The sequence below is a fragment of the Typopeltis vanoorti genome, chromosome 1 (assembly GCF_054136105.1).
Source record: "Typopeltis vanoorti isolate ZY-2024b chromosome 1, IOZ_Tvanoo_1.0, whole genome shotgun sequence".
NCBI classification, from domain to species: Eukaryota; Metazoa; Arthropoda; class Arachnida; order Uropygi; family Thelyphonidae; genus Typopeltis; species Typopeltis vanoorti.
In genome coordinates, this window is record NC_143549.1 from 84,574,144 (window position 1) to 84,601,496 (window position 27,353).

Sequence of the window (27,353 nt, forward strand, 5' to 3'; positions counted from 1 at the left end):
TTGCATGAATGATTAAAAAGGTTGGTACATTTTTGTTAGCATCCGATATCTTTTGTTTCTGACTTCTGTTTCCATATGCTGTTTCTATATTATCAGTACTTGGTTGGGACTTTATTAGGGTCCCTGAAACATTTGAGGGTGAAGAATTCATATTTAAGGAATTTTTAATTCGGCGCCAGAGCTCCCCACCCACCACGGAGCCACACATGGACACTCACTATCGGGCAAACAAAGACTGCGCTCAGGAGTGGAATGCCAGGGCTACCCTTGAAGCTATACCAGCACTGCAGCAGGTCCAGGATCCCGACCCTGGGGTGAGAGACTTACTGCAACGCCGCTGACCCTTGCAGGCAAGCCCACTAGCCGATTGATCCTGATTGGGCCATCCAGGACCACCCGTCTTGCCGAAGCAGGGGCCCCTTTGGATCCCCCTTTCCGGATGTCCACAGGACACACCACACGGCGAACATGGTGGCAGGGCGTTGGATCCCAGTGATGATGGTCTGGAAAAAGGATAGTGAAAAAGACTCAGGAGAAGTAGAACAAAGAAGAGCAAAGTAGAGCTTTTACAGGAAGAAAAGCAAAGAAAAACACAAGAATTAAAAGGGCCAGTACCATCACTGGGAGGTTCCCCTCCACCACAAACAGGTGCCCCACATGGAGGACCCAGAGTCTGTTGTGGGTGCTGTGACAGTAAATGAGTTCAAGGCAAAGTATGATAGATACTGTGTGAATGTTGAATAGTTGCGATGGACATCATGTTAAGGGCCTCCTCGATGAGTCTAAAGACCCCTTGGAGTCGCCCATAATAATAATAATATCTTCCCTTGCATCCTTCTCTGCCCAAAGTAGCAACCAATTGAATATTTTGCCCTGTTGTCCTCTATCTTGTCCTAGATTGTCTCAAATGAATTCCTTTCCAGCTTTCCATCTCTCTATATTCCTGATGACCTACTCTTTTTTGGATTTTATATTTACATCTTTTTATGTTCCCCCTTAATATGTTAGACTTCATGGTAATTCAGTTTCGTAAAAATCTAATTAATACTATGACAAAGTGGTTAATTCTATCTTCATACATACATATACATTACTTTCTGTCACATCTGTCAATGTATGTATACGAGGTGTGACAATTAATTCCTGGAATGGCCACATAGTGCTGCCCATGTGGTGATTTGGTTGGAGTCACGTGAGTAATCGTGTTTGTACATCTTTTAACTAATGTGTGCATAAACCTCAACCCGATAGAGCCATTTGCTAGTTGGCTATTGCAAAAACAATAGAGATCTGTTTAAACTTTGGTGTAAAAATGTGTGTTCGAAATTTGGAGCAGCATGTTAACATCAAATTTTGTGTGAAAATTGCAAAACTGCTACTGAAATGCTGGAGAGCTGTTAAAAGTGGCTTATGGTGTGGATGCTCTGAAAAACTCAAGTGTCTTTGAGTGGTATAAGAGATTCAAAGGAGGGCAAGAAGATGTGAACAATGACCCCAGAAGTGGGAAGCCAAAAACAAAAATGGACACAAATGTGAACAGAGTGTGAGATTTGGTAAAGTCTGACAAATGATTAAGTGTGTGATTAATGGCTGATGAATTGCAAATGAATCGAGAAATAGTCAGGGTAATTTTAACTGAAAAATTGGATGTGTGAAAGATTTCTGCAAAGTTTGTGCCTCAGATCTTGACAGCCGAACAGAAGCAGCGGTGGCTTCAAGTTGCAACTGATCTTTCTGCAAATAAGCATGTGTTTCCAAGAGTAATTACGGGTGATAAAACCTGTTGCTTCCAGTACAATCCTGAAACAAAACGCCAGAGCATGCAGTGGAAAATCCTGAGTTTGCATGTCCGAAAAAAGCATACATATCAAGTTCACAGTTCAAGACCATGCTGGTGTGTTTCTTTGATCACAAGGGGATAGTCCACTATGAATTCACTCTCAACCAACAATGCTATTTAGAGGTACTGAAAACATTACGAGATTCTGTTTGGAGAAAAAGACCTGAATTGTGGCCTGACAAGTGGATCATCCATCACAACAATGCACCAAGCCATAGTGTGCTCATTGTGAGAGACTTTCTGGCCAGAAATCAATCACCAAATTAAGTCATCCTGCTTATTCACCCGACATAGCTCCCTGTGATTTCTGACTGCTTCCAAAATTAAAGACTGCACTAAAAAGACAAAGATTTTCTGCCATCGCTGATATCCAGCAAAATGCGATAAATGAACTCAAGAGTATTCTGGAAAAAGAGTTCCAAGTCTGTTTCCAAAAATGGGATCATCATCTAAACTAGTGTATAAATGCACAAGGGGGGACCACTTCGGAGGCAACAGTAGCCACTAATGTATAGTTCCGAATGTAGGTTTTTCACAGGTGCATTCCAGGAATTATACATTAGTGGCAAGCTAGTTGTTTTATAATGTGTTTACATTATAAAAGCCAGTTTCTAGTTTCATCTTGAAGATAGCCTTTCTTATATTTTATGCAAAGTTTCAGTATAGTTGTTATCTGTGTGTATTACCTTATAAATATGCTGGAAATGTATTACATTAAAAAAAAAAAAAAAATTGCAGCCTGTCAGTTAATATGTTCTGAGCAACACTTTGCATTTTAACAGTAAAACTATATCACAATATTTAAAATAAGAAGGAAATATAAATGAGGTAACAATAGTGCTTATTAAAATTTAAAGGTAGAAAGATGGCACTATCAAAATATTAGGTTGGTGATCTGGAGATGTTACTAGAGAATTGGAATACCATTTATTGTATTACTCATGTATTCCAATATTATGTTACTGGAATGTTTTAGCAATATCAGTACTATACCAATAATATGAATATTATGTCATCTATATTAGAATATGAAAATACTGCCAGTGTTTAGTACATTATCACTAAATGACAAAGTATTTGATAATTTGAAAATAACTTTATCACTTTTTAAATAAAATTTATGTAATTCTGTAATAAAGAGATTTCAAATTATTTTTACAAAATAATTTAAAATCTTCCAGATAAGAGATGTTAATATACTATACACACCTGTCATAATCACCTCCATATCTACAATCTAATCTAGAACTAAAATACAGCAGATGAATAAGATTATTTCCATCGATGACCACATTTGTGTCATGAAGTTTATGAGGAATAGAGAGTCCAGGATTCATGTCAAAAAATGTGCTCAATCCACGGATTCCCATTTTTTAAAACGTTTACCTGAAAAATGAAAAAAAAAAAAATCATCTGAACACCTCCAGCATTTAGACAAGAATTTTATCCCAAAACATTGACATATCACTTGACAAAACAGAGTAAACAAAAACTTAATCTAAATCTCATGTCTCAAAGACACCAAAGTTTATAGCTTTTATCATACTTGTATACTGAAGATTTACATATCTAGATCCTTTCTTCTTTTTTTACCCTCTCTAAATGATATTAGATACGTTTCCTTCCTTATGGTTTTTAGATGCACAAATGTTTTACAGTAGTGTCTTTTGGGTCTGAGTATAATAGTCAATCCTCACTAGGGTAAGCTTGTAATGATAACATGTCTGAATGAACAGTTGCTGTAATGAAGTTCTTTTAGAACAGCAATGTGCATTTGAGGACCTTTTTAAATAGTTTATTATAGTGAGGCAGCCTGCTATAACAATGTTTATGAGTATTGACTATAGTTTTTCTAATAGCATTTCATACAGTAATCAAACAAATCTATATGGGACCGCATGGGAAGTGGGGGGGGACAGAAATCTTGATCTGTCAGTTAACAAAAAAAAAAAAAAAAAAATCGAAGAAAAATGTACACAATTCTGTATACAATACAGTACTACATTTCAAAGAATTTTAAAATAATGCATTGGAGTAATAAGATAACTGAACTGCTAGTATTCAGTAATTCTTTAACCTTTTTAAAGATTTTATTAATATATTTAAGATATGTTCAGTTGTATTACTAATTTGAAAAATTCAAACTTTTCTAAGGAAATTTTATGATATAGCAAAGGCTTTGTGATGTAACAATTTAGATATAAATTATCTGTCTGATACTCTGTGATAGTGCTACATATTTCCAAACTATTCATACACAAGAGTGTAAATATTATTTTTAAGGATAATGTGTTTACGGAAACACATTAGTGGAGATGCACATAGGAGCTGCATATTAGTATATCATGCAGGACTGAAACCCAGACTTATTCTGTCAAGGTAGTGGTGAAAACATACTGCAGATCATTTCTGAATAACTTGGGTCAGATTAATATAACTTTACTATGACCTATCTATGCCTGAATAAAAACTTCATGAATAGTTATTGAATCTCCATAATGCAGGTTCTTCATTGTTTCATCTAATGTGCTTCCCCTTCTCATGTTCTAAAATTCTCATATTCTCTACATCCAGAATTCATTTAATTTTAACTCTGATTTAAAAAGTATAAATTTCAATTCCCTCAGTACTTAATTTTTAATCTGACACATGATAACAAAGAAAATACTGTCTATATTTAAGGAACAAAAGACAGAAAAAAGAAATGCATTAAAAAATTAAGTAGATCTTAAATTCATTTAAGATCTAAAGAACTCTGCATAATTCCTACTTTGCTACAGCATAAAAGTGCTGAAGTAAAATGCAGTCTGTGAACACATCAATTTGGAAACCTCACACGATTGTGTTAAGCTTCAAAGAAACTTCTGCCACATCACTGTTAGTTTTGAACTGTTAGTTCTCTTCAGGGAGATGGATTATTATTTTATTGCGAGCAAACTTCATGGAGTCCTTAGACTCATCAGGGGAGGCCCTAAACATCATGCCAAGCACCATCCAACATTTGCGCAGTTATCTCATTCACAGTCATGGCACCCACAACAGACTCTGGCAACCTATTCCACTCATTCAGCACTCTCCAAGCAAAAATGATAGTTTTAACACTTGCCAACTACACTCTTGCTCAGTTTCCAAGGATGGCCCCTAGTTCTCCCACCAATAGACCTGTTCAGAAAAATTTACTCTCAATTAATCTTGTAAAAACCATTCAGTAATTTGTATCTCTCAATCATATCACCCGTTTTCCACCTATCAACCAGTTGTGTAACCCCACAAATCTTCAATCTGTTCTTGTATGGTTCATTCGGCAGCCCTGCTACCATCTTGCCTCTGGATCCTCTCCACACCCCCCCTCCTCATCACCAAGAAACCCTGGTGCCTAGATCTGCGCACAATAGTCAAGATGGGGTCTTATCAGGGCTTAATAAAGAGGAACAATACCTGCTTGTCTCTGCTCATCAAAACATTCTTCGATAACCAAGTGATCTGATGAGCTGCTTTAGCCACTTTTGCGATGTCTCCCCTAAACTTGTGCTGCAGTTTATTGATTAGAATTCCATGTATTCTGTAAAAGGCTTTTGCAAAGTCCAGCAGTATCACTGTAAACCCATTACCTTTATTCAGCTCAGCTGTCACTGTATTATACAACGTTAACAAGTTATTAAGACATGACCTACCCTTTACAAAATTTGCTAACAATATTTCTGTCTATTCATTTGTGTATTTTACTCTTGACCAACTTCTCCAATACCTCAACAACAGCAACAACTGATATGCTGATCGGTCAGTAATTTACTATATCAGTCTCAGAGCCTCCTTTATGCAATGGAACTATTTTCCTTTCTTTTAGTGTTACACGGTGATCAGTATTCATTTAATAAATTATGGATTTTACAACCGTGTTATAAATAACTTTATTATCTCGAAGTTTCGATCTTTATATCAAGATCATCATCTGGAGCATACACAATTATACTATACAAGCTGCATTACAGATACCAAGCAATTTTAAACCTGGTTTTACTCCATTTTTCCCAAGTAAGCAAACAGACAAAATGTCAAGTTTGCACCTGCAATTTATGCAAGACTAGCTGATCCTACAGGTAGTGCAAGACCAAGGCAACTTGTGGTAAAGGTGGAGCAAGCTCTGATCACTAATCTTAATATTTATTGCATTTATTGCATAAATTTATTGCAATCTTGCATAAATTGCAGGCGCAAACTTGACATTTTGTCTGTTTGCTTACTTGGGAAAAATGGAGTAAAACCAGGTTTAAAATTGCTTGGTATCTTTAACATAACTATACCCAAGTTAAAAATACTTTCTACATTTATATCTCCTCCTGAGATTTTTATTTAATAAGGTTGTCTTATGGTAACTTGTTTTGGTAAAATACTTACAAGCTCTGCATTACTAAATCTTGGTATTTCTAGCCTGGCTCCCACTGATGAGACCTCAATAAAGGTCGAAACCGGTCTGGATAGTGGCCCCTTGCCTTTAATACAAAACATCATACATCCCCTTCTTGGAGATGTGTTTTGGCATTAAGGGTAAATATTAAGATTAGTGATCAGAGCTTGCTCCACCTTTACCACGAGTTGCCTTGGTCTTGCACTACCTGTAGGATCAGCTAGTCTTGCATAAATTGCAGGTGCAAACTTGACATTTTGTCTGTTTGCTTACTTGGGAAAAATGGAGTAAAACCAGGTTTAAAATTGCTTGGTATCTTTAACATAACTATACCCAAGTTAAAAATACTTTCTATAAGCTGCATTACATTACAAACTGTAAGCTAGAGAAACAAAGATTTGATCACGTTATTCTACTGGCATGACCTCTAGTGAAAAAGAAACGTCGAGAAAATAAAGTTATTTATAACACAGTAAAATCCATAATTTATAAAATGAACTATTTTCCTTCTTTCCACCCCCTTGGAACTAATCCAGAGCTGAAATATAGATTAAACAATGTGGTCAAAGGCACTGACAATTCCCTAGCACCTTACATCTATGGGATTAGATATACCATCTAATCGCATAGATGCATGAGGGTAGTCTGAAAATTTCTCGGCCTCAACCATAGATGGTAACACTATCGGCAAGATTTTTTTTTTCTAAGTTGGTACATCTGTCATAAGCATCCATATGAAATTGCAAGTCATTCTATCAAGCAGTTTGTTTTATACAGCTGTCTGAAGCAAAACTGTTGTCTGTATCCCTTGAAACAGATAAAAATGAGTATTGTGCGGTTATAAAATTCTTTGTAAAAGAAGGTTTAACACCAAAAGAAATTCATTCTAAGTTCAAAAAAGTTTATGGGCACTCTTCTCCTTTGTTTTCAACAATTAAGAAATGGGTTACCGAGTTTAAACGTTGCCGTACCAGCCTTGAAGATGATCCACATGAAGGATGTCCAAAAAGTGTAACAACACCAGAAATCATTGATCAAGTGCACGACATGGTATTGGATGACTGGCGAGTCAAAGTGCATGAAATTGCTGAGACTATAAGTATTTCAAAAGAACATGTAGGATATATTTTGCATGAAGAATTGCAAATGAAAAAGCTTTGCAGAACATGGGTGCCGCGCTTGCTCACAGCAGATCAAAAATGCACTCACAAATCTCTGAGTGCTTGGAATGTTTTAACAAGAATAAAACTGATTTTGTGCATCAATTTATTACTATGGATGAGACTTGGATTCACCATTACACACCAGAATCCAAATAGCAGTCAAAACAGTGGACACAAGCCGGTTGTTCAGTGCCAAAGAAGAAAAAGTCAGTTCCATTAGCAGGGAAGGTCATGACATCAATGTTTTGGGATGCTAAAGGCATTTTGTTTATTAATTATCTTGAAAAGAGAAAAACAATAACCGGGGAATATTATACTGATTTTTTAACCAGACAAGATGAAAAAATTCACGAGAAAAGATCGGGTTTGCAAAGCCCACAAAAGTGTTTTGGCAATGGGAATGTTAAGGGATGTGCACTATGAATTGTTGGAACATCCACCCTATTCCCCAGATTTGGCTCCCTCTGACTTCTATCTCTTCCCAAAACTAAAACTCTTCCTCGCTGGTCAGCGTTTTTCTTCGAATTAAGAAGTGATTGCAGTTGTAGAGGGGGGTATTTTGCAGATCTTACTGAGAACCACTGGATGGGATAATGGCGCTGGAGCATTGCTGGAATAAATGTATTAGTCTTAAGGATGATTATGTTGAAAAATAAAAATAATTTTGAAATTATTGTTCTGTCACAGTTCTGTAATATGCTATGCACCTCCATTTCATTTACCTCAGTTCACAAATAAGTATTTGCCCTGCTCATTACTGCAATATCTCCACCTGGATGATATACGCTTGAGAAAGTGTTCACTTAGTAATTCTACTATTTCAATCGATTCAGTTACCTCCTTACTACAGGCATACATTAAAACTGTTCTGCCATAAACATTCTTTCTTTTACTTGTAGCATATCGAAAAAGCACTGTTAATTTTCTTTAATACTCAGCTTTTACCTTTCTTACCAAATTGATAACCTTTCCGGCCTGTGCTTTGTACTGCTCATGTGTCTGCTGGTCACCTTTTGCATCCTGACAGCTTTACTAATATTAAAATTAACACCTGAGAAAAAAATTTTTGTCACCCTCTCATTAAGTGCTCCTCTTATCATAGAATCCCCATAAAAATTTTCTTATAACTCTCCTCCTTTCACTTACTCATAGATTCTGTGTCTTATGTTGCACCACTTGTTTTTTTCCACTTCTCTGTTCTAAGAATCTCCAGACATTTATGCAATCATCTGATCTCACATTTTGACCTGTGAAAGACTCCACACTCTTCACTTCTGCAATTTAATCAATGATATCGTTGACATATCTCCCTGATTTTTGTGAATACTATTTTCCTATGACGTTTTACTCTCTCTCCACTCAAGTGTTAATTCACTTTCAAAATCCTACATATGCACTCACCAGTCTCGCTTTCCTTCTACAAATCTTTCCCCTTATGCAATGTGTACTACACAATATCAACCTCGTTAATATAAAACATACAACCTTTTTTTCCTTGAAAGCTAAATAACTCAATCTATCACACTCATAAAAAAGCAAGAAATTAACCTAATGTTATTAACTCAAACTATTCCTTTTATACAACAAATGTAACCCTGGCATATCAATCCTCTTTTCTACTGAATATCCACTCTAACCAAAATAAGAAAACCTAGATTAGAATGACACCTGACATACATAAGGCAGAGACAGAAGAGCATGTCTACCTTTGGTGAAGATAAAAAATACCTAGATAACTTACTGAACAGTTTGAAGAAAATCATTCAGTTCTGATTTAGAGTATAGCCAAACAACAAATGTGTCATCAACACAATATATTCTAAGAATGTATACAATTTAGTTAATTTTCTAGTATATCTAGAAGATTAATTAGTAGAATGGTTAATCTTCTGGAGGGGAAGGGGGGGTTCTAGATAATAATTAACTATTTGGAAGAAAGGCTCTACAAACAGATTAAGGACTAGTAAAATCAAAATTAAAACAATATACATAGGCTGTTCAATAAGTTATAAGACTATATTTACACAGAAAACAGATTACCTTTAATCGTCATCGTTTACATGGTCTTTTTCGAACTACCGTGAGACACGATGCATCTGTCCCAACGTTGCATCCACTTCTTCAACACATGTGAAAGTCCTTTTTTTGAGAGTTCTTTCAAAACTGCCTCTGCAGCTTTTGCACATGCTTTGTTTCTTTTAAAATGGCGGCCTCTTAGTGGTTTCTTGAGCTGAGGAAACAGCCAAAAATCACACGGTGCGAGATCAGGGCTGTATGGAAGGTGTGGTAGGATATCTATGTTGTTCTTCTGCAAAATGTCCACTACACAACCAGCAATATGTGGGCTTGCATTATCGTGGTGCCATAAGATGCCATCCTTCAGCAATGGATGCTTCCTTTTGACGTGCTGTACCATTGTCCGTAAAAATCCGCACAGTATTATCAGCCATTTACAGTATTCCCAGGTTCTACAGCGTGTTGGTAAACAATGCCCTCGTGTCAAAAAACATTATGGTCATAACTTTACCAGTCGATTTTACAGTTTTTGCTTTCTTGGGGGTAGGCGAAGACGGATGCTTCCATTCACTGCTTTGTTGTTTCATTGTAGGGTCATAGTGATACAAGCTTCATCTGCTGTAATGATGCATTTTAAGAAGTTGTCGCCTTCTTGTTCCAGTCTTTCTTTCCATTCTGTGCACACATCCACTCGATGCTGCATTTGCTCTGGTGTCAAGAGTTTGGGAATCCAACAGGCGCAAACACGTTTCAGTCCCAAATGTTCAGCCATAATTGCGTGAACACTTCCCACAGAAATATTCAGGACAACATGCAGCTGGCGTACTGTAATTCTGCGATCCTCCTTGATGATAATCGCTGCTGTGTTGATCATTGTATCTGTGATGGACATTGAAGGTCTTCCCTCACATTCAAGATCTTCCACATTTTGCCTTCCTTCCTTAAAAATTTTATGCCAGTGAAAAACACTTGCCCTCGACATTGCTTCATCGTAGAATGCTTCGCATATCATGTTAAACGTGTCCAATGCCGATTTTTGCAAACGCACACAAAATTTAATCGCATAACGCTGTTACAACGACGCTTCCATTTCGACGGCTGGTCGCGGAACATGGGCGCGCCAAAACAAGCTTGCGTTTAGTCACGTGACACTCTGGCACATCAGCCCATATACGCCATCAACCTCTTTTGTTAATACAGACAGCAACATTTCTTTATTCCACAGAAATTAATATTGTGATGAGTGGTTTCGCGACAGTAAAATTAGTCTTATTACTTATTGAACAGCCCTCGTATGGTAAAAAAATGTCGGAAAAAAATGTAAGGAATCTACTAAAATGGTAATGTTAGTGCATAACAATGTGATATCAAAGCTTACCATCAAATCTAATAGCTGAAATATGTTGTTCTTCACTTTGGTCAAGATATGAACTGAATTTCTGAAGGAGATGGAATGGCTTATATGGATGCCAAGAAGACATGAAAAATGTTTTGGCTATTCTATAGGAAAAAACAACAACTGATGGTTCGTTTCAATAAGCAACTTTTAACTTGGCTTTTTTACTGTATTACTATACCAGCTAGTAATTTTATATAATAGAGCATTGTTAAATTTCAATGCTCTGTTAATTTTCAAATTTCAGAACAATATATTACTTATGGCATGCGGCGCTTGTCATTAAAAGCAGTTTAACTGATTGTTATATTTCTTGTACAATTTAATCTAGTTTGTAGTATTCTATACTGATGATGATGATGAAATAAGTTATTTATTCCAGAATCTTTGTACATTCATTACATTAGTAATAAATTCTTCTTCTTTTTTACTGTGAAAATCCATCAAGTTATAAAGACATATAGCAAGAACTTTCTGGCTGAAGATAAAAATAAAATATGTGTCATTCAGGATCCTGAGACCTTTTTTTTATGTTTATGTGAGCTTCATTATACTGCAAGCATGAAAGACGAACATTTCACTGGAGATGAAAGTATGAAATTTAATTTTATTATTATTCAGGCCTCCATAGAGTCAAAAGACTTATCGTGTGAATTCCTTCCTAGGAAACACAAAGTGTATCATACCACTCCTTGAACTCATTGACTGTTCTTGAACTCACCACTGTATCAGGCAATGCATTCCACGGTTCAACCACCCTGCATGTAAAGAAACCCCTCCCCACGCTCTTGCTCACAGCTCCTTTTGCATCTTCCAGGGATGGCCCCTTATCATCGTTCCTTCTGTTCTTTCACTCTGTTCCACCAAGTGAAAGAAAACTCCCCAGTGTCAACCTGTATCTACCTCTCAACAGTTTAAAAGTCTCAATCATTTCACCTCATCATCATAATCATCAAATTCTTGCCATACACCCTCAAGGGGTGTACAGGATATGATAGTACTACATGAAAAATTTACATCATTATTAACTTCCTATCTACAATTTTCCTCCAAATCAGTCTGTTACTAGACTCCAACATTATTAGCTCTTATATTTCTATCGTCTAAGGTACTAAGTACCGTATCAATCCACCTATATCTTGGTCTTCCTCTGGGTTGTTTTCCTGCCAACCTGGCAGAGAACCTCTGTTAACGCATTCCTGGATGCTGACAATATCAAGTTCTTTCCTAATATCCTTGTTTTTAATATGATATTCCCATTGATGCCATCTGTTCACGCCTCTAATCTTTCTCAGGACTCTCATATCTGCGGTCTCTAGTCTTTGGTCAAGTGTTTTACTCCTGACCCAGCTCTTAGACCCATAAGTTAAAACTGGTTTGAACACTGTCTTGTATACAGCTAATTTAATGTTCCGACTAATTTCTCTCTTATTCCATATGAATTTATTCAATTAACTTCCTATCATACCAGCTTTGTTGATTCTTATTTCCATATTTAATTTACCATCTTCACTAAAAATCGTGCCCAAGTAGCTGAAATGTTTTCCTTGTTCCACAGGTTCTCCATTCACAACACAGTTGACATTTTCAACGATTCTGCCTATTTTCATTGCCTTTGTCTTTTTATTGCTGACCTTCATACCATATTTATTACAACAGTTATTCAATGTAGTCAGAGAATCTTGCAGACTTGTAGCAGATTTATTTAGAAGTATAACATCGTCCGCATAAAGCAAGGAACTGACATTAACATCTCCAATTTTGATATCATGTTTAATACCACTTTCCTTCATAATATGATCCATGTAGATAATGAATAACAGAGGGGATAATGTACATCCTTTTCTCACACCAGATTTAACATTAAACCATCTTCCTGTACTTCCTTCAATTCTAAGTGCTGACTTACAACTCAAATAAAGACTAAGTATTACTTGATATAATGCCCCACTGACCTCATATAACTGTAGCATATTGAATAGCTTCTCTCTTGGCACCTTGTCATATGCCTTTTCCAGATCGACAAAACTTAAATACAGATCTTTGTTATATTCCCATGCTTTCTCAACTATTTGTCGTAATGTGAAAATCTAATCGTGACAGCCTCTATCTGACCTGAATCTAGCTTGTTCTTCACCAAGCTTTTCTTCTACAATTATTCTCAACTGTTTCTCAAGTATACTTGCATAAATCTTACCAGGAACACTTAGTAGGGAAATACCTCTGTAATTCTCACATTCAATTTTATTTCCCTTTTTATAAATGGGTACTATGAGAGCTCTACTCCAATCATCAGGAATTTGTCCCTCTGTCCAGGCATTCTGAACTGCAGTGTAGCCACTGTAAGACTTTTATACCACCATACTTCAGCATTTCTGGTCGAATATCATCTACTCCTGCTGCCTTTCCACATTTCAAATCTTTGATGGCTTTTTCTACTTCAAGTAAGGATATGTATTCCTGACTATATGCCTGTTGAGTATTTTTACCACTGTACTATTACTGCTTGTTTCATTTAGCAATTTTTCAAAGTAATTACTCCAGACTTCAAGGATATCTTTTTCTCCTGTTTTCATGTCACCTTTATCATCTCTAACTCCTTTTACAGCACTCTTTCCTCCATTTCTAAGCTTCTTCAACAGTCTCCAGAATATTTTATCACCTTCTTGATATTTATTTTCTATGTTCTTGCCAAAGTTCTCCCTTGACTTTTGTTTAGCTTTCTTACATTTGTCTCTGTATTCTCTAAGAGCACAAGCAGACTTATTTGCCAGGAACTTTTGATATGCTTTCTTCTTTTCCTTCACTGCCTCTTTAACTTCCTGTGTCCACCATGGAGTTCTATTTTTTCTATCCTTGCAGACAACTTCACCATATGCCTCTCTAGCTGAATCAATCAGAGTTTTCTTCAAGGCTTGCCACTGAATCTCCAAGGTTTGGTTCCTGTTCTCTAACTCTTTCATTTTTTCTTCAATAATCTTTGTGTATTTTAGTCTACAGTTTACATCTGAGAACTGCTTAAACCTTCTCCACAGTTAATTTATCCCCTTTGAATCAACTGGGGACCAAATTTCAGAACAATAGTCTAAATGTAGTCTGATCAGGTTCTTATAGAATGGAATGATAACTGTTTTGTCTCTGCAGGTCAGCATCCTTCTCAGTATTGCAACAATTCACCATCTTTGCAATATGTTCCCTGAATTTCAGTTTTCTATCAATCATCACCCACAGATCTCGCTTCTCCCATTGATGTATCCCAAACTTCAGGAACTTTAAATTTGCTACATACAACCGACACCCCCTCCCCTATTCATTCGCCCATCTGTCTAGTTTATTCAAATCATCTTGCAGGGCTGCTTGCTGCATCTGCATTATTACTAATAAACCTTTCCAGCTTGACATCATCATCTGCAAACAACTGAATATCCCCCTGCAATCCATTGACAATGTCACTGATATAAAGGTTAAACAATACAGGTCCCAGTACTGAGCTCTGTGGGACCCCACTTGTAACCTTCTGCCTCCTTGATATAGCCCCTTGATAGAAACTCTCTGATACCTATCAGACAGCCAATTCTGAATCCAGTTGACTAAGCCGACATCTAAACCCATGTGCTGCAACTTAAATATCAGCTTATTGTGTGCAACCTGTCAAATGGCTTTGCAAAATCAAAAAAAAAAAAAAAAAAAAAAAGGCAGTATATGCCTTTCCCTCACCAACTGCTATTGTCATTTTATTATAAAAGGCTATTCTATTACTAAACAAGAGTGCCCCTTAACAAATCCTTGTTGACTCGCACAGATAACATTACCCTCATCTGCCCAACGTTATATATGGTCCCTCACTAATTTCTCCAAGAACTTTACAACTACTGATGAAACACAAACTGGCCTGTCCAGTTAGACATATCCAATCTGCTACCACCCTTATGCAATGGTACTATCTTAACCTTTCTTCCATTCCTTGGGTACCTTTCCCATGAAAAGCTAGGTCAAAGGAGCTGTCAGTTCTTTAGCACATTCTCTCAAAACTGCTGGTGAAATACTGAGTACCCTGGCTTACTATTGCTGCCAACAAATATTCCTTCACAATTTCTCATGCAGTAATGATATCGTAGTCTTCCAATTCTGCCCTCCATGGAACTTCCCCAAGTTGATACCAGACTATTATAATCACCTGCCTTATAATTCCACATATGCTTCCTTTTCTTTGATACTCCTGCATGTCTATTCATGCTATGGCCAAATCCAAAACTCTTGAATCTCTTGTTCCCTCTATTACATGTTGCCTAAGACTTCTGTCCCTCAAGAATTCCAGAAATTCCATTCCCTTATTACTACATACATTTTCCTCTTCCCAGTTTATGCTGCTATAATTAAAATCTCCCATTATAATCATGCTTCTTGCACTTGCCAAGCTCAACTGCCTAAACATCTCCTGCTCCCCACCCTCTGCGTCCTTGGCTTGTAGCAAAATACCACTAAATATCCTGTCTTGCCCACCTCTACCTCACACCATATGCTTTCAAAAACCATTAGTGTCACTCCCTTCCAAAAGGCAGCACTCCACCACTGCATTTTCCCTTCTTATCCTGCAAAAAAAAAATGCTGTACCCTGCTACCTCTATTCCTGTTATTATATCATCTTCCGTCAACCACGTCCCAGGGATCCCAATAATATTTGGCCAGGCTGATGCAATCAATGCCACCAATGCATCTCCTTTATGCCGGATACTTCTGGTATTAGTATAAAAATTTTAAGTTCATAAATTGATCCCAAGAGAAATGTTCTTGCCAAAAATGGAGAAACAAGATTAAAACAGAAAATATAAAACAAATATTAAAAAAAAATTAATTAACATTTAGGCCAATACAAAATACGAAGGGGGGGGAGTAAGAAAGAAAGTACACCTAAACTTGAGAATAAGGATAAGATTATACTCCAATATCTAGTTATCAAATCATGGTTGGTACTAGGGAGCCTGTGTAGCTCAGTGGAAGTGGTGTGCACATCCATATCACTAGACCACTTGAAGAATGGCAAACTAAGTTCAATTAGAGTCGCTGAATTAGAGGAACTTTTTCTAAGCAATTTTTCAACTGGTTTCCAAGTTAATCAATCTGTGACACAAGAGTGCTTTTTCTCCTGGAAACTCAGGTTTTTTATCCCAAAATTCAAGAAAACTGATCCTAGAACCCACAATATTTCAGATAGTAATATATAGTGTTAAGATTAGAGACTATGAGATGGCAACACTTGTCAGCCACTTCTCTTCATTAAATGTGATGTATAATTAGTGATAGTCTTGAGTCAGCTGTCTCTGATGGCTACCAGTGGAGATTGATTTGCCCCCTTAGTCTCCAGAAGTCAGAGAGAGCTAAAACAGCCTTGCCTACTCCCTATAGGGAAATAAAAGGCATTAGCTGATTTAGTTTTATATTTGATTTAGTTGGTACTAATCCATTATAACATATTTGCAGTATAATTACATGATACACCTATGAAATCCCAGGTCTGATTATGAATGGCTACTCTATTTAACTCCACCCACCACCATCACCACTACATCATATTATACTACAAAACCAACCCACCAAATATATTTTTGTGTGTTAATGTTATCTTGATGGTTTGCCTGTTTCATGAAAACAAGTTTCCATGGGGGTGGGGGATTGAAAACAGCCTTTTCTATTCTCCCTCTCCTAAAATGCAACCATTTCAAAAGATAACTGTCAATGAAAGGAAAACTTTATAAATGTTTCCTATATCTTTTCAACCAAGGAGTACATTTAATTATACATTTAGAAAACTTTTTGCAGATTATAATTACAATTAAAGAAAAAAAAACAAAGTCAACTAATTCTTTTTCATTCTCCAAAAAAACGGTAAACCCAACAGATAAGATACATGTCCTAATTTGTATTTATTTGTATGTACACTTTAATATATTATTATTTATGTAAATCCCATCTACAAAAGGCTATTTGTAATATGCATGGACCAAGGATTAGATAATTAATCTGGAAACTATGCTCTAGAGATCCAACATGAACTTTTTTAAAGCCATTTCAATCCTCCAATTGGTGACCCTCATCCAAGATGATGAAATTCATCTTCTATCTAAAAGACATTCAGAAACCATCCATATCATGATGGGATTTAAACCCACAGCCTGTTTGGCGGTGAGTGAATATGCTACTTAGCCAACCAAGCATGCTCTAGAACAAGTGGAACATTATATTGTTAAAAAAAAGTGGGTTGTAATTAGGGTAATTAGGGCTATGAAGCAAGAACAAAGGGATAAAAATCTTTTTTTTTTTTTTTTAAGAAATCTATAGCAAATCATACAATATTTTTCATTTAATACCAACATTTTCATTTCATACTTTCTACCATTATGGTTTTGAATGATATAATCACGTAATCACAAGAAAGATATTTATTTAACCAAATATTTCGGTCTGGAAATAGCAGACCATCGTCGGTGGTATTACAAGAACAGTTTAAAAAATATACAAGCTAGAATACTAACAATAGATCGTTGAAATTAGAACATGCCGCGTGATGTTATATCACTAAGTATGAAACGAAATATTTTGAAGTAGAAACATGATTGAATTTGCTATTAAAAAAAAAAAAAAAAAAAAAAAAAAATTAATGAGTAATCTTGATTAGGCTTTCCCAGATTTTTGATATAGATATGCAGTCATTACGATTCAGGTTGGGATGATGGAGCAAGGCCTCCACGCTTTCCTTGAACAAATGTTCGAACCTATAACGGGATCTATGTAAGAGGCGCGTTTTGGACCAAAGGATGCTGTGGTCAGTTTCAATCCCGTGTTGAGCCAAACCAGACTTTTCAGGTTTATTGTGAAGAATGGATGATTGATGTTCTTGGATTCTTTTTTCAAGAGAACGTCCAGTCTGTCCAAAGTAAGAGAGATCACAGTTGCAAGGAATTTGATAAACTCCAGGAAGAGATAAAGTTGAGCGTTTGTCTTTAGGAGAAGGAAAATGAGAAGACAATTTGTTAATAGGAGAATACGTAGCTGTTAAATCATATTTCTTCAAAATTCTTGCGATAGGTTCTGAAATACCGGAGATATAAGGAATAGGTACTCGACGTATTGAATCTTTGTTGTTTTGTGGAGGATTATAAGATGTAAGAAGACGTTGAATACTTTTTTCAGAAAAGCCATTGAGTTTCATGTGTTGCTGGATAGTAGAAAGTTCTTTCTGTAGATAATCAAAGGTAGAACAATTAGTTTTGGCTCTTTTGATGAGACATTTTATAATTCCTGTTTTATGACATGGATGATGGGCTGATTCTTTCAGAATATAACGACCTGTGAATGTTGGTTTCCTGTATACTGTAGTTGTAAGAATATTTGAAGATGATCGGATGAGGAGAACGTCTAAAAAAGATAACTGGTTGTTTTCTTCTAATTCCATAGTAAACTTTATGCGATGATGTAAGGAATTAATACTGTTTAAAAAGGAAGATAAAGTGTTTTTACTGTGAGGCCAAATAGCAAATATGTCATCTATATATCTTACCCAAAAAGATGGTAGAGGGAAACTAGATGTGAAGAGGACTTTTTCTAAATGTTCCAAATAAAAGTTGGCTAAAGCTGGAGAAAGAGGACTTCCCATGGCTGTTCCTTCTACTTGGCTATAAAATTTGTTTTGACATATGAAATAACCAGAATGTATAACGAAATCGAATAGTTTTATAATATCTTGAGGAAAGATGTCAGCAAGTAGTTTTAAAGTTTCCTTAAGAGGTACATTGGTGTATAAAGATTCTATATCAAAACTAACCATAAGAGCTGTAGGTTGTAATGAGACATCTTTTAATTTTTCTAAGAAATCTGAGGAGTTTTTTAAAAAAGAACTCGAGTTGCCAATGTAAGATTTCAGTAATTTAGCTAGATATTTGGCTATACGGTAAGTAGGAGAATCAATGCAATCTACTATTGGACGAAGAGGATAGTCAATCTTATGGATTTTTGGAAGGCCATAAAATCTAGGAGGTCTTGCAAAATGAGTTTTAAGTCTTTCAATTGTGTCTTTATCCAAACTGATGACTTCATCAAGAATCAGCCCATCATCCATGTCATAAAACAGGAATTATAAAATGTCTCATCAAAAGAGCCAAAACTAATTGTTCTACCTTTGATTATCTACAGAAAGAACTTTCTACTATCCAGCAACACATGAAACTCAATGGCTTTTCTGAAAAAAGTATTCAACGTCTTCTTACATCTTATAATCCTCCACAAAACAACAAGGATTCAATACGTCGAGTACCTATTCCTTATATCTCCGGTATTTCAGAACCTATCGCAAGAATTTTGAAGAAATATGATTTAACAGCTACATATTCTCCTATTAACAAATTGTCTTCTCATTTTCCTTCTCCTAAAGACAAACGCTCAACTTTATCTCTTCCTGGAGTTTATCAAATTCCTTGCAACTGTGATCTCTCTTACTTTGGACAGACTGGACGTTCTCTTGAAAAAAGAATCCAAGAACATCAATCATCCATTCTTCACAATAAACCTGAAAAGTCTGGTTTGGCTCAACACGGGATTGAAACTGACCACAGCATCCTTTGGTCCAAAACGCGCCTCTTACATAGATCCCGTTATAGGTTCGAACGTTTGTTCAAGGAAAGCGTGGAGGCCTTGCTCCATCATCCCAACCTGAATCGTAATGACTGCATATCTATATCAAAAATCTGGGAAAGCCTAATCAAGATTACTCATTAATTTTTTTTTTTTTTTTTTTTTTTTTTTTTTTTTTTTTTTTTTTAATAGCAAATTCAATCATGTTTCTACTTCAAAATATTTCGTTTCATACTTAGTGATATAACATCACGCGGCATGTTCTAATTTCAACGATCTATTGTTAGTATTCTAGCTTGTATATTTTTTAAACTGTTCTTGTAATACCACCGACGATGGTCTGCTATTTCCAGACCGAAATATTTGGTTAAATAAATATCTTTCTTGTGATTACGTGATTATATCATTCAGTCTTATGTCGCAAGTATCCTTAAAACAACATTATGGTTTTGTGAATGTTATTAGTCTTAAAAAAAAGCTTTCATTATGTATTATGATTTTACAGATATTTAGATTTTGTTAAAGATTTAATATTGTGAAATATATTGTGAAACACATTTTTAGACTTGCATACTGACTAGTCACTGACTAATCATGCTAGTATGGGTTGTTGTCAAGTTGTTGCTTAGAGGAAAAAACACATCTTCCTTATACCCTCTTTTACCTTGTGGTGTCGAGGGTAAAAAACACCTCTAGTGAAAATAATTAACTTGATTTAGTTATTAAATTATTAGACCAATATTTTACCACTGTCAGCAATGCAAAATATTTTGCCTTCCTATATCAGTAGAAAAGTAAACAATAACAATGTAAACAAGGCAAGATCCTAAATTTCCCTCTATGGATGCAGTAATGCCATCTTGTTTCTTCTGTTGAAGGTCTCAAAGATGATCATCTCCCAGATTTTGGTAGGCTAGACACATTTATTTACATATGGAAAATGTTGCAGATCTATGGAAGATTAAAGAAACAGCCTTTCAGATTTATATTTGCTTGCCACAGCACTACAAAATTCTCAATAAATAAGTATAGCTGCAACACTTTACACAAAATCCGAGAGCCAATTAATTTGAGACCTTAGCAGAATAAGCAAGATCACATCACCACATCCATCAATCCATAGAGAATGCCAGCTAGGACTTGAGAATTTTTCTAATTTCATGCTATCTTTGCCTTCCTACTGGTGCGCACATGTAGAGTGTATATCTTTGTGCTCATGAAAATGCCATGATGAGCAAGGCAAAGAACTGGAATAATAATTTAATTTAATAATTAATAAAGTTAGTTAATTATTATTCATAAAAATGTGTTTCCTTCCCTAAACAAAAGTGACTTCCATCACTATCAATAATCCTTAGTTTTTTTGCAGCTGTTCCTACTCCCACTTATAGGGATATAAATAAATCCTCTAGCAACGTTTATTTGCCAAAAGGAAGAAGCAGACCTCTTTTAGCTTTAACTAAATTAGTTTGTAACCGTTTTCATTTTTAACCATTAGTGGTAGTTGAATTCTAGGCTACCAACAATTTCTAGGCTTTGGGACAACAGTATGAGAGACATATAAATGCCACATCTAGCTGTTATATTATTGAAAGATCTACAGTCAATTTTTCTGAGTGCAGGGCTGACTCCATGTTTCAAAAGGGAAAAACTTACTTCCATTTTAGAAATTATGGACTTTACAACCGTGTTATAAATAACTCTTTTCATTTCCCGATGTTTCGATCTTCATATTAAGATCGTCATCTGGAGCATATACAAATATACAGGACAAGCCGAGTTACATTACATACAGTAAGCTAGAGAAACAATGATTTGATCACATGTTATTCTACTGGCATGACCTTTAGTGAAAAAAAAAAAAAATTACAAATTAATTAATTATTTAGAAACTACATCAAGTTAAAATTCTATTTATGATAACATGAGCAAACATTCTTTCTTATAGATTCAGTAACACTGATGTCCCATTTTTAGCATTACAATTGTTATTTTTGATTTAGGATCCTGGATTATCTACAGTCCTGTTTATAGTTACTCTTAGAGAGGAAGGTTCCGTGGGTCGAATATGTGCCTTCCATGTGTCTGGGATTTTTAGACCATCATTATTGTTCAGATTGGGGTGGTTGATAATAATCTCGCAGGCTTCCTAAAATTTGCGTTTATACCATGTTTTGGCATGATGTAAACAACTGGTGCTTTTCCAGTCAATTCTACGTAAGGTGTTCACAGGGCATGATCAGAAAGGCCAGCTTCGCCATAGTTATTATATTTAATGTGTCGTTTATGTTCTTTTTGTCTGACAGGAATTGTGCGTCCTGTTTCCCCTATATATGGTATATTACAGGTGCAATAAATACGGTATACTCCAGGGTGGGCCAGTGGAGGGAGTGGGTCTTTGGAGTAAGCTTTTTAATTTTGAAGAAGGTTTAAAGTTGGCTTTGAGGTTGTATTTCTGAAGTATTCTGTTCGTTTTATCTGATGTTCTCTTTAATGTAAGGAATGGTTATAGTTTTATTGTAGTCTGGTTTATCTTTGTTTTTTATTGAGGTCTTGTAGACAATTTTGTTGATAGTGTTTTGGCTGTAACCAATTTTTAGAATTGCTGATAACTTTAAATTCATCTTTCACTGCATGTCCATTGGAGCAGATATTCAAAGCCCTGTTTTTTAGAGTATTAATGACACCTAGTCTCCTTGATACTCTAAAAACCACGGCTTTGAAGATCTGCTCCAATGGACATGCACTGAAAGATGAATTTAAAGTTATCAGTAATACTTTTCTAAAAAATGATTACAGCCAAAACACTATCAAGAAAATTCTCTACAATACCTCAATAAAAAAACAAAGTTAAACTAAACTACAATAAAACTATAACCATTCCTTACATTAAAGGGACATCAGATAAAATAAATAGAATACTACAAAAATACAACCTCAAAGCCATCTTTAAACCTCCTGCAAAATTAAAAAGCTTACTCAACTCATCCAAAGACCCACTCCCTCTGCTGGCCCACCATGAAGTATACTGTATTTATTGCACCTGTAATATACCATATATAGGAGAAACAGGATGCACAATTCCTATCAGACAAAAAGAACATAAACGACACATTAAATTAAGGGTCTTGGATTTGATCACCTCATCAGAGGATGTAATTATAAATGAGGTGTCAAATCATCCACCAACTGATGAGAGTGACCATGAGGTGATTACCTGGGTGACTGCCAGAAGTGCTGCAAGGACCCCCTGTGAGAAAAGGGTGGAGGGGGGGGTGATTATGAAGAGCTCAGGAGACAGCTTGCGGGTGTAGTGTGGAATGAGGAGTTAGCTGGAAAAGAGATCAATGCAGCATGGGGGATTTTCAAAAACTATCTAGTAGATGCAATGTCTAAATATATTCCAAGGGTGAGAAGATTAAATAAGGTAGGTGTGAGATGGATGAATAAAGAGATTAAGCATGCGATACAGAGAAAAAATGGCATTGTGGAGGCAGCATAAGAGAAGTGGAAATAACAAATTTCATGAGGTCTACAAAGACAGGCAAGGAGGGTGACTTGGTTGGTGAGAGTAGCTAAAGAGAGGTATGAACAGCAGTTAGCTAATGAAGCCAAAAAGAATCCTAGGGAGTTCTTTCGATATGGAGCCAGCAAAAGAAAGAATGATTATGGAAGGATGACATTGATTGGAGAAAATGGTATAAAGACAGCTGTTGCAGAAAGTGTGGTGGAGATACTTAATGAGCAGTTCATAAAGATCTTTCAATCTTGTGAATGTGACTTCATGGAGAGATTGAGAGCAGTTGATGATGGGGAGGAGTGAGTGAGTGTAAGTGAGCAAGACATGTTTAGGGAGTTGAGTAAACTAGATGTAAATAAGGCTGTGGGACTTGATAATATATCACCACGTTTTCTGAAGGAATATGTCAAGGCAGGTGCCAGGGAGTTGACACCTGCCTTGACATATTTTTTTAATATGAGTCTTGCACTTGGTCAAGTTTCCTAAGGAGTGGAAGGAGGGCAAGATTGTGCCACTTCATAAAGGAGGTGATAAAACTCAAGCATCAAACTATAGGCCTATCTGTGTGTCAGGTGTTGTGGTTAAGTTGTTGGAAAAGCTTGTGAGAACTAGGATCAAGAGTTGGGTTGACAGCAATGGTATTATCTTTAATGGACAGCATGGATTTGCTAAAGGGAGGTCATATTTTAGTAATCTACTTACTTATTACAATAAAGTGACTGCTTCCTTGGACAGAGGAGAAGGATACACAGTAATATACTTGGATTTTGCAAAGGCTTTTGATAGAGTATCTCATGATAGGCTGACAATCAAACTAGAGCAGATGGGGTTGGATTATTAGACTAGTGCATTGGATTGGAGAGTGGCTATCTGATAGGTATCAACAAGTTGTGCATGGGAGTGCGATATCCAGGAAAAGGAAAGTCACTAGTGGAGTGCCTCAGGGGTCTGTTTCAGGGCCATTACTATTTAACTTGTATATTAATGATGGCAAAGATTTGGATGGAGATATTCAGTTGTTTGCAGATGATGCAAAGTTGGGATGAACCATAAAGAGTAGTGAAGATGTTGTGGCCTTACAAGAAGACTTGAATAAATGGAGTGGTTGGGCACTGAAATGGGGATATGAGTTCAATGTTGCAAAATGTAAGGTTTTAAAATTTGGAAAACAAAGATGGGATGCAGAATTTATGCTTGGTGAGAATATATTGTTGGAGGTAGAGGAAATAAGAAATCTGGGGGTGATAGTGGATAAGGATCTAAAATTTAGAGGACACATCGGCAAAATTGTGAAGACAACACAAAGGCTTCTGGGAATGATGCAGAGGACACTGACGTGTAGAAGTAGGGAGATTGTTGTTCCGTTGTATAAGGCTTTGATTAGGCCACACACGGACTATTGTGCCCAGATTTGGTCACCAGGTTTTCAGAAGGATGAAGAAATTTTGGAAAGGATCCAAAGGCGACTGACTAAGGTAGTTTCTGACCTCTGGAATGTCGAGTATGAGGAAAGATTGAGAAGATGCAATTTGCAGTCTGGTGGACAGGAGGAAGAGGGGAGATATGATAGAGACCTACAAATTGGTAAGGGGTTGTTATAGGATCATGGTAGAGAAGTTCTATAGAGAATAGTGGGAGATCAGGGGAGAACCAAAGGTCATCCCTGGAAACTGTAGAGTGTGAGTAGGGGAGTGAGAGGCAGGTTTTTTTTTTTTTCATGCAGAGTTGTGAATGATTGGAATGACTTATCTGAGAGTGTGGTGTCTACAAGGAGTTTGAGTGTGTTTAAGACATGATGTGATGAGATGTGTGTGTGATAAAAGGACCTCACAGATGAGTCTTTGAATCCATGAGGTCTTGAGGTAATAATAATAGTAATAAATATAATAACTACGGTGAAGCTGGCCTTTCTGATCATGCCCTGAACACCTTACATAGAATTGACTGGAAAAGCACCAGTTGTTTACATCATGCCAAAACATGGTATAAACGCAAATTTAAGGAAGCCTGCGAGATTATTATCAACCACCCCAATCTGAACAATAATGATGTCTAAAAATTCCAAACATATGGAAGACACATATTCGACCCACAGAACCTTCCTCTCTAAGAGTAACTATAAACAGGACTGTAGATAATCCTAAATAACAAATAACAATTGCAATGCTAAAAATAGGACATCAATGTTACTGAAAGAAAACTATCTATAAGAAAGAATGTTTGCTCATGTTATCATAAATAGAATTTTGCTTGATGTAGTTTCTAAATAATTAATTAATTTGCAATTTTTTTTTCACTAGAGGTCATGCCAGTAGAATAACCTGTGATCAAATCATTGTTTCTCTAGCTTACTGTATGTAATGTAACTCAGCTTGTCTTGTATATTTGCATATACTCCAGATGACGATCTTAATATGAAGATTGAAACGTCAGGAAATTAAAAGAGTTATTCATAACACAGTTGTAAGGTCCATAATTTCTAAAATGAATGCTGATCACCATGCAACACTAAAAGAAAAGAAAAACTTGCTTGCACTACAAATCAATTAAATTGAAACTGACAGAAAAAAAAGCCTTGAAACAGTTCCACTGGTTTGCAACTACAGAATAAAATTTATAATGGTCTTTCCTCTGACATCTAACATTATGAATACAGACGCACACAAGGCTATACAGACCTTTGAAATTGATGAAAACATTTATGTTATCATTACAATATTCAGACATCCAATTCTTTGCAATCTCACGTATCCCTTTATATTTACTGAATGTCTCAGTTTCTATCTTTGGATCTGGTTTTAAGTTAATCATCAAACTAAATAGTTTCTAACAGGGGAAAAACTCCCCTTGTAAAATTTTTACAATTTACAAATTTACACTCATTGGGGATGGGGAGGGGAGAATATCATCTGACTGATGATAGTAACATCTAATTTGTGTCAACTTGTGGAAAATTTTGAAAACCTTGTTCAAGTGTTCAATGTAGCTGAACCAAATGCTTCACTGTTATTAGTATTATTGTATGTGTGTGTGTGTGCTATGTGAAATCTATACTTTATTTTTAGCCAAGCATTATTAAGCATATGATATTTAGTGGACCGGTAAAATGTCAGTCAAAATAGTGTACTATTTTTTGTACAATCGGTGCTTAAGCACCGATTGTACCGATTGTAATCTGTCTGGTGGTGTTAAATTCTAATTTATCATATCCCAGATGTCCACAATTGTATATTTCAAGATTACTATGATTTAAGATGTGCAAAACTGTCCTAACTCCCTCTTTGTTAATAAAGAAAATATAAAATCACACTATCTGCTACTGGCTTTTAATGCTAGCTCCTTCTTTTGATGTTATTATTATTATAGCAGTGTCTCCATGGAGTCAAAAGACTCATTGCAGGAGACCCTACATTGACACACTAACCATTATTTACAGAATACCTATCATACTTCTCCTTAAATTGTCATGTAATTTCTCTTTAATAATTGTCGGGGTAAGGGATAAAACATGCATATATAATGTGGTTTTAAAAGTCTAAAACTAAAAATGACTGTGTTTCATAAACATTTCCAAACAAGTAAAGAATACCTATTGACTTTCTTGAGTTTTCATCCTGAAACACCTCAAAAAAAAAAAAAAAAGGATGAACTAGTTTTGATATTATAAAATGTCAAATTAAGAACGTAACTTCCTGGAGTCTAAAACATATGCAGTACTTCAGTGAGTAAAATTTAAGGATGATGGCGATTTAAATTTTTTCAGAAAATCTAATATTAAACTTTTTCTCGTGTTATTAGGCACCATATCTAAAATCAGGATCTGTAAGATTATTTCTCGTAAGTTTTAATTTTTTTCAATCACGTGAGCACTCAATGAAAAATTGTACACGCTCGCTCCTTCGACAGTACAACTACTAGGGGGAGCGAGTGTCACGCTTTCGAATTTTTAAAAAAACTTTAGATTGTAAATCGGACGAGGTTGTTCTTAATGTTCTCAATCAAAGCATAGGCGCCTTGTCTAGTGCTTTTCAGAAGCAAATTGCATACATCATTCAGTAATTCTATGGTTGTTATCTTATCTTCTAGGTCATCAGGGGCGCTGAAGATGCATAATTTTTTATTTTGATGAAAGCGAGGGATTTTGTCACCCTATCCTTCATATGGAGCAAAACATTTAAAATATATATTTATTTTTTATTGGCATCCTCTTAATTATGGTGGCCATTTTTATTCGGCGGATACACAACTCATCTAGACAATATCCAAATTCATTTTTTACTGCTATGTTAATGCTCAAGGAGTGTCGTGTTTAGAATTTTATTTGCTTTTTCAGGCGAGCTACTTTTTCCACCCCTTCAAACTTTTTCCTCAAAGGTTCCAAC

General features: G+C 35.9%; 1 protein-coding gene across 2 annotated transcripts in view; it reads right to left on the reverse strand.

Moving 5' to 3' along the window:
• The window catches only part of LOC150110167 (single-strand DNA endonuclease ASTE1-like), a 46,267-nt gene extending 19,408 nt beyond the window's left edge, over positions 1 to 26,859 (reverse strand). Inside the window, exons 1-3 of one of the 2 annotated variants that reach the window (XM_090391805.1) lie at positions 26,561 to 26,859; positions 10,806 to 10,927; positions 3,050 to 3,226 (exon numbers count right to left, since the gene is read on the reverse strand). In XM_090391805.1, the coding sequence (XP_090247931.1) occupies positions 3,050 to 3,210 (161 nt within the window). In that variant the 5' untranslated portion in view covers positions 3,211 to 3,226; positions 10,806 to 10,927; positions 26,561 to 26,859. The remainder of the gene's footprint in view (positions 1 to 3,049; positions 3,227 to 10,805; positions 10,928 to 26,560) is intronic. The other variant, XM_090391797.1, reaches the window with a different exon arrangement.
• Between the last annotated feature and the right edge of the window lie 494 nt (positions 26,860 to 27,353).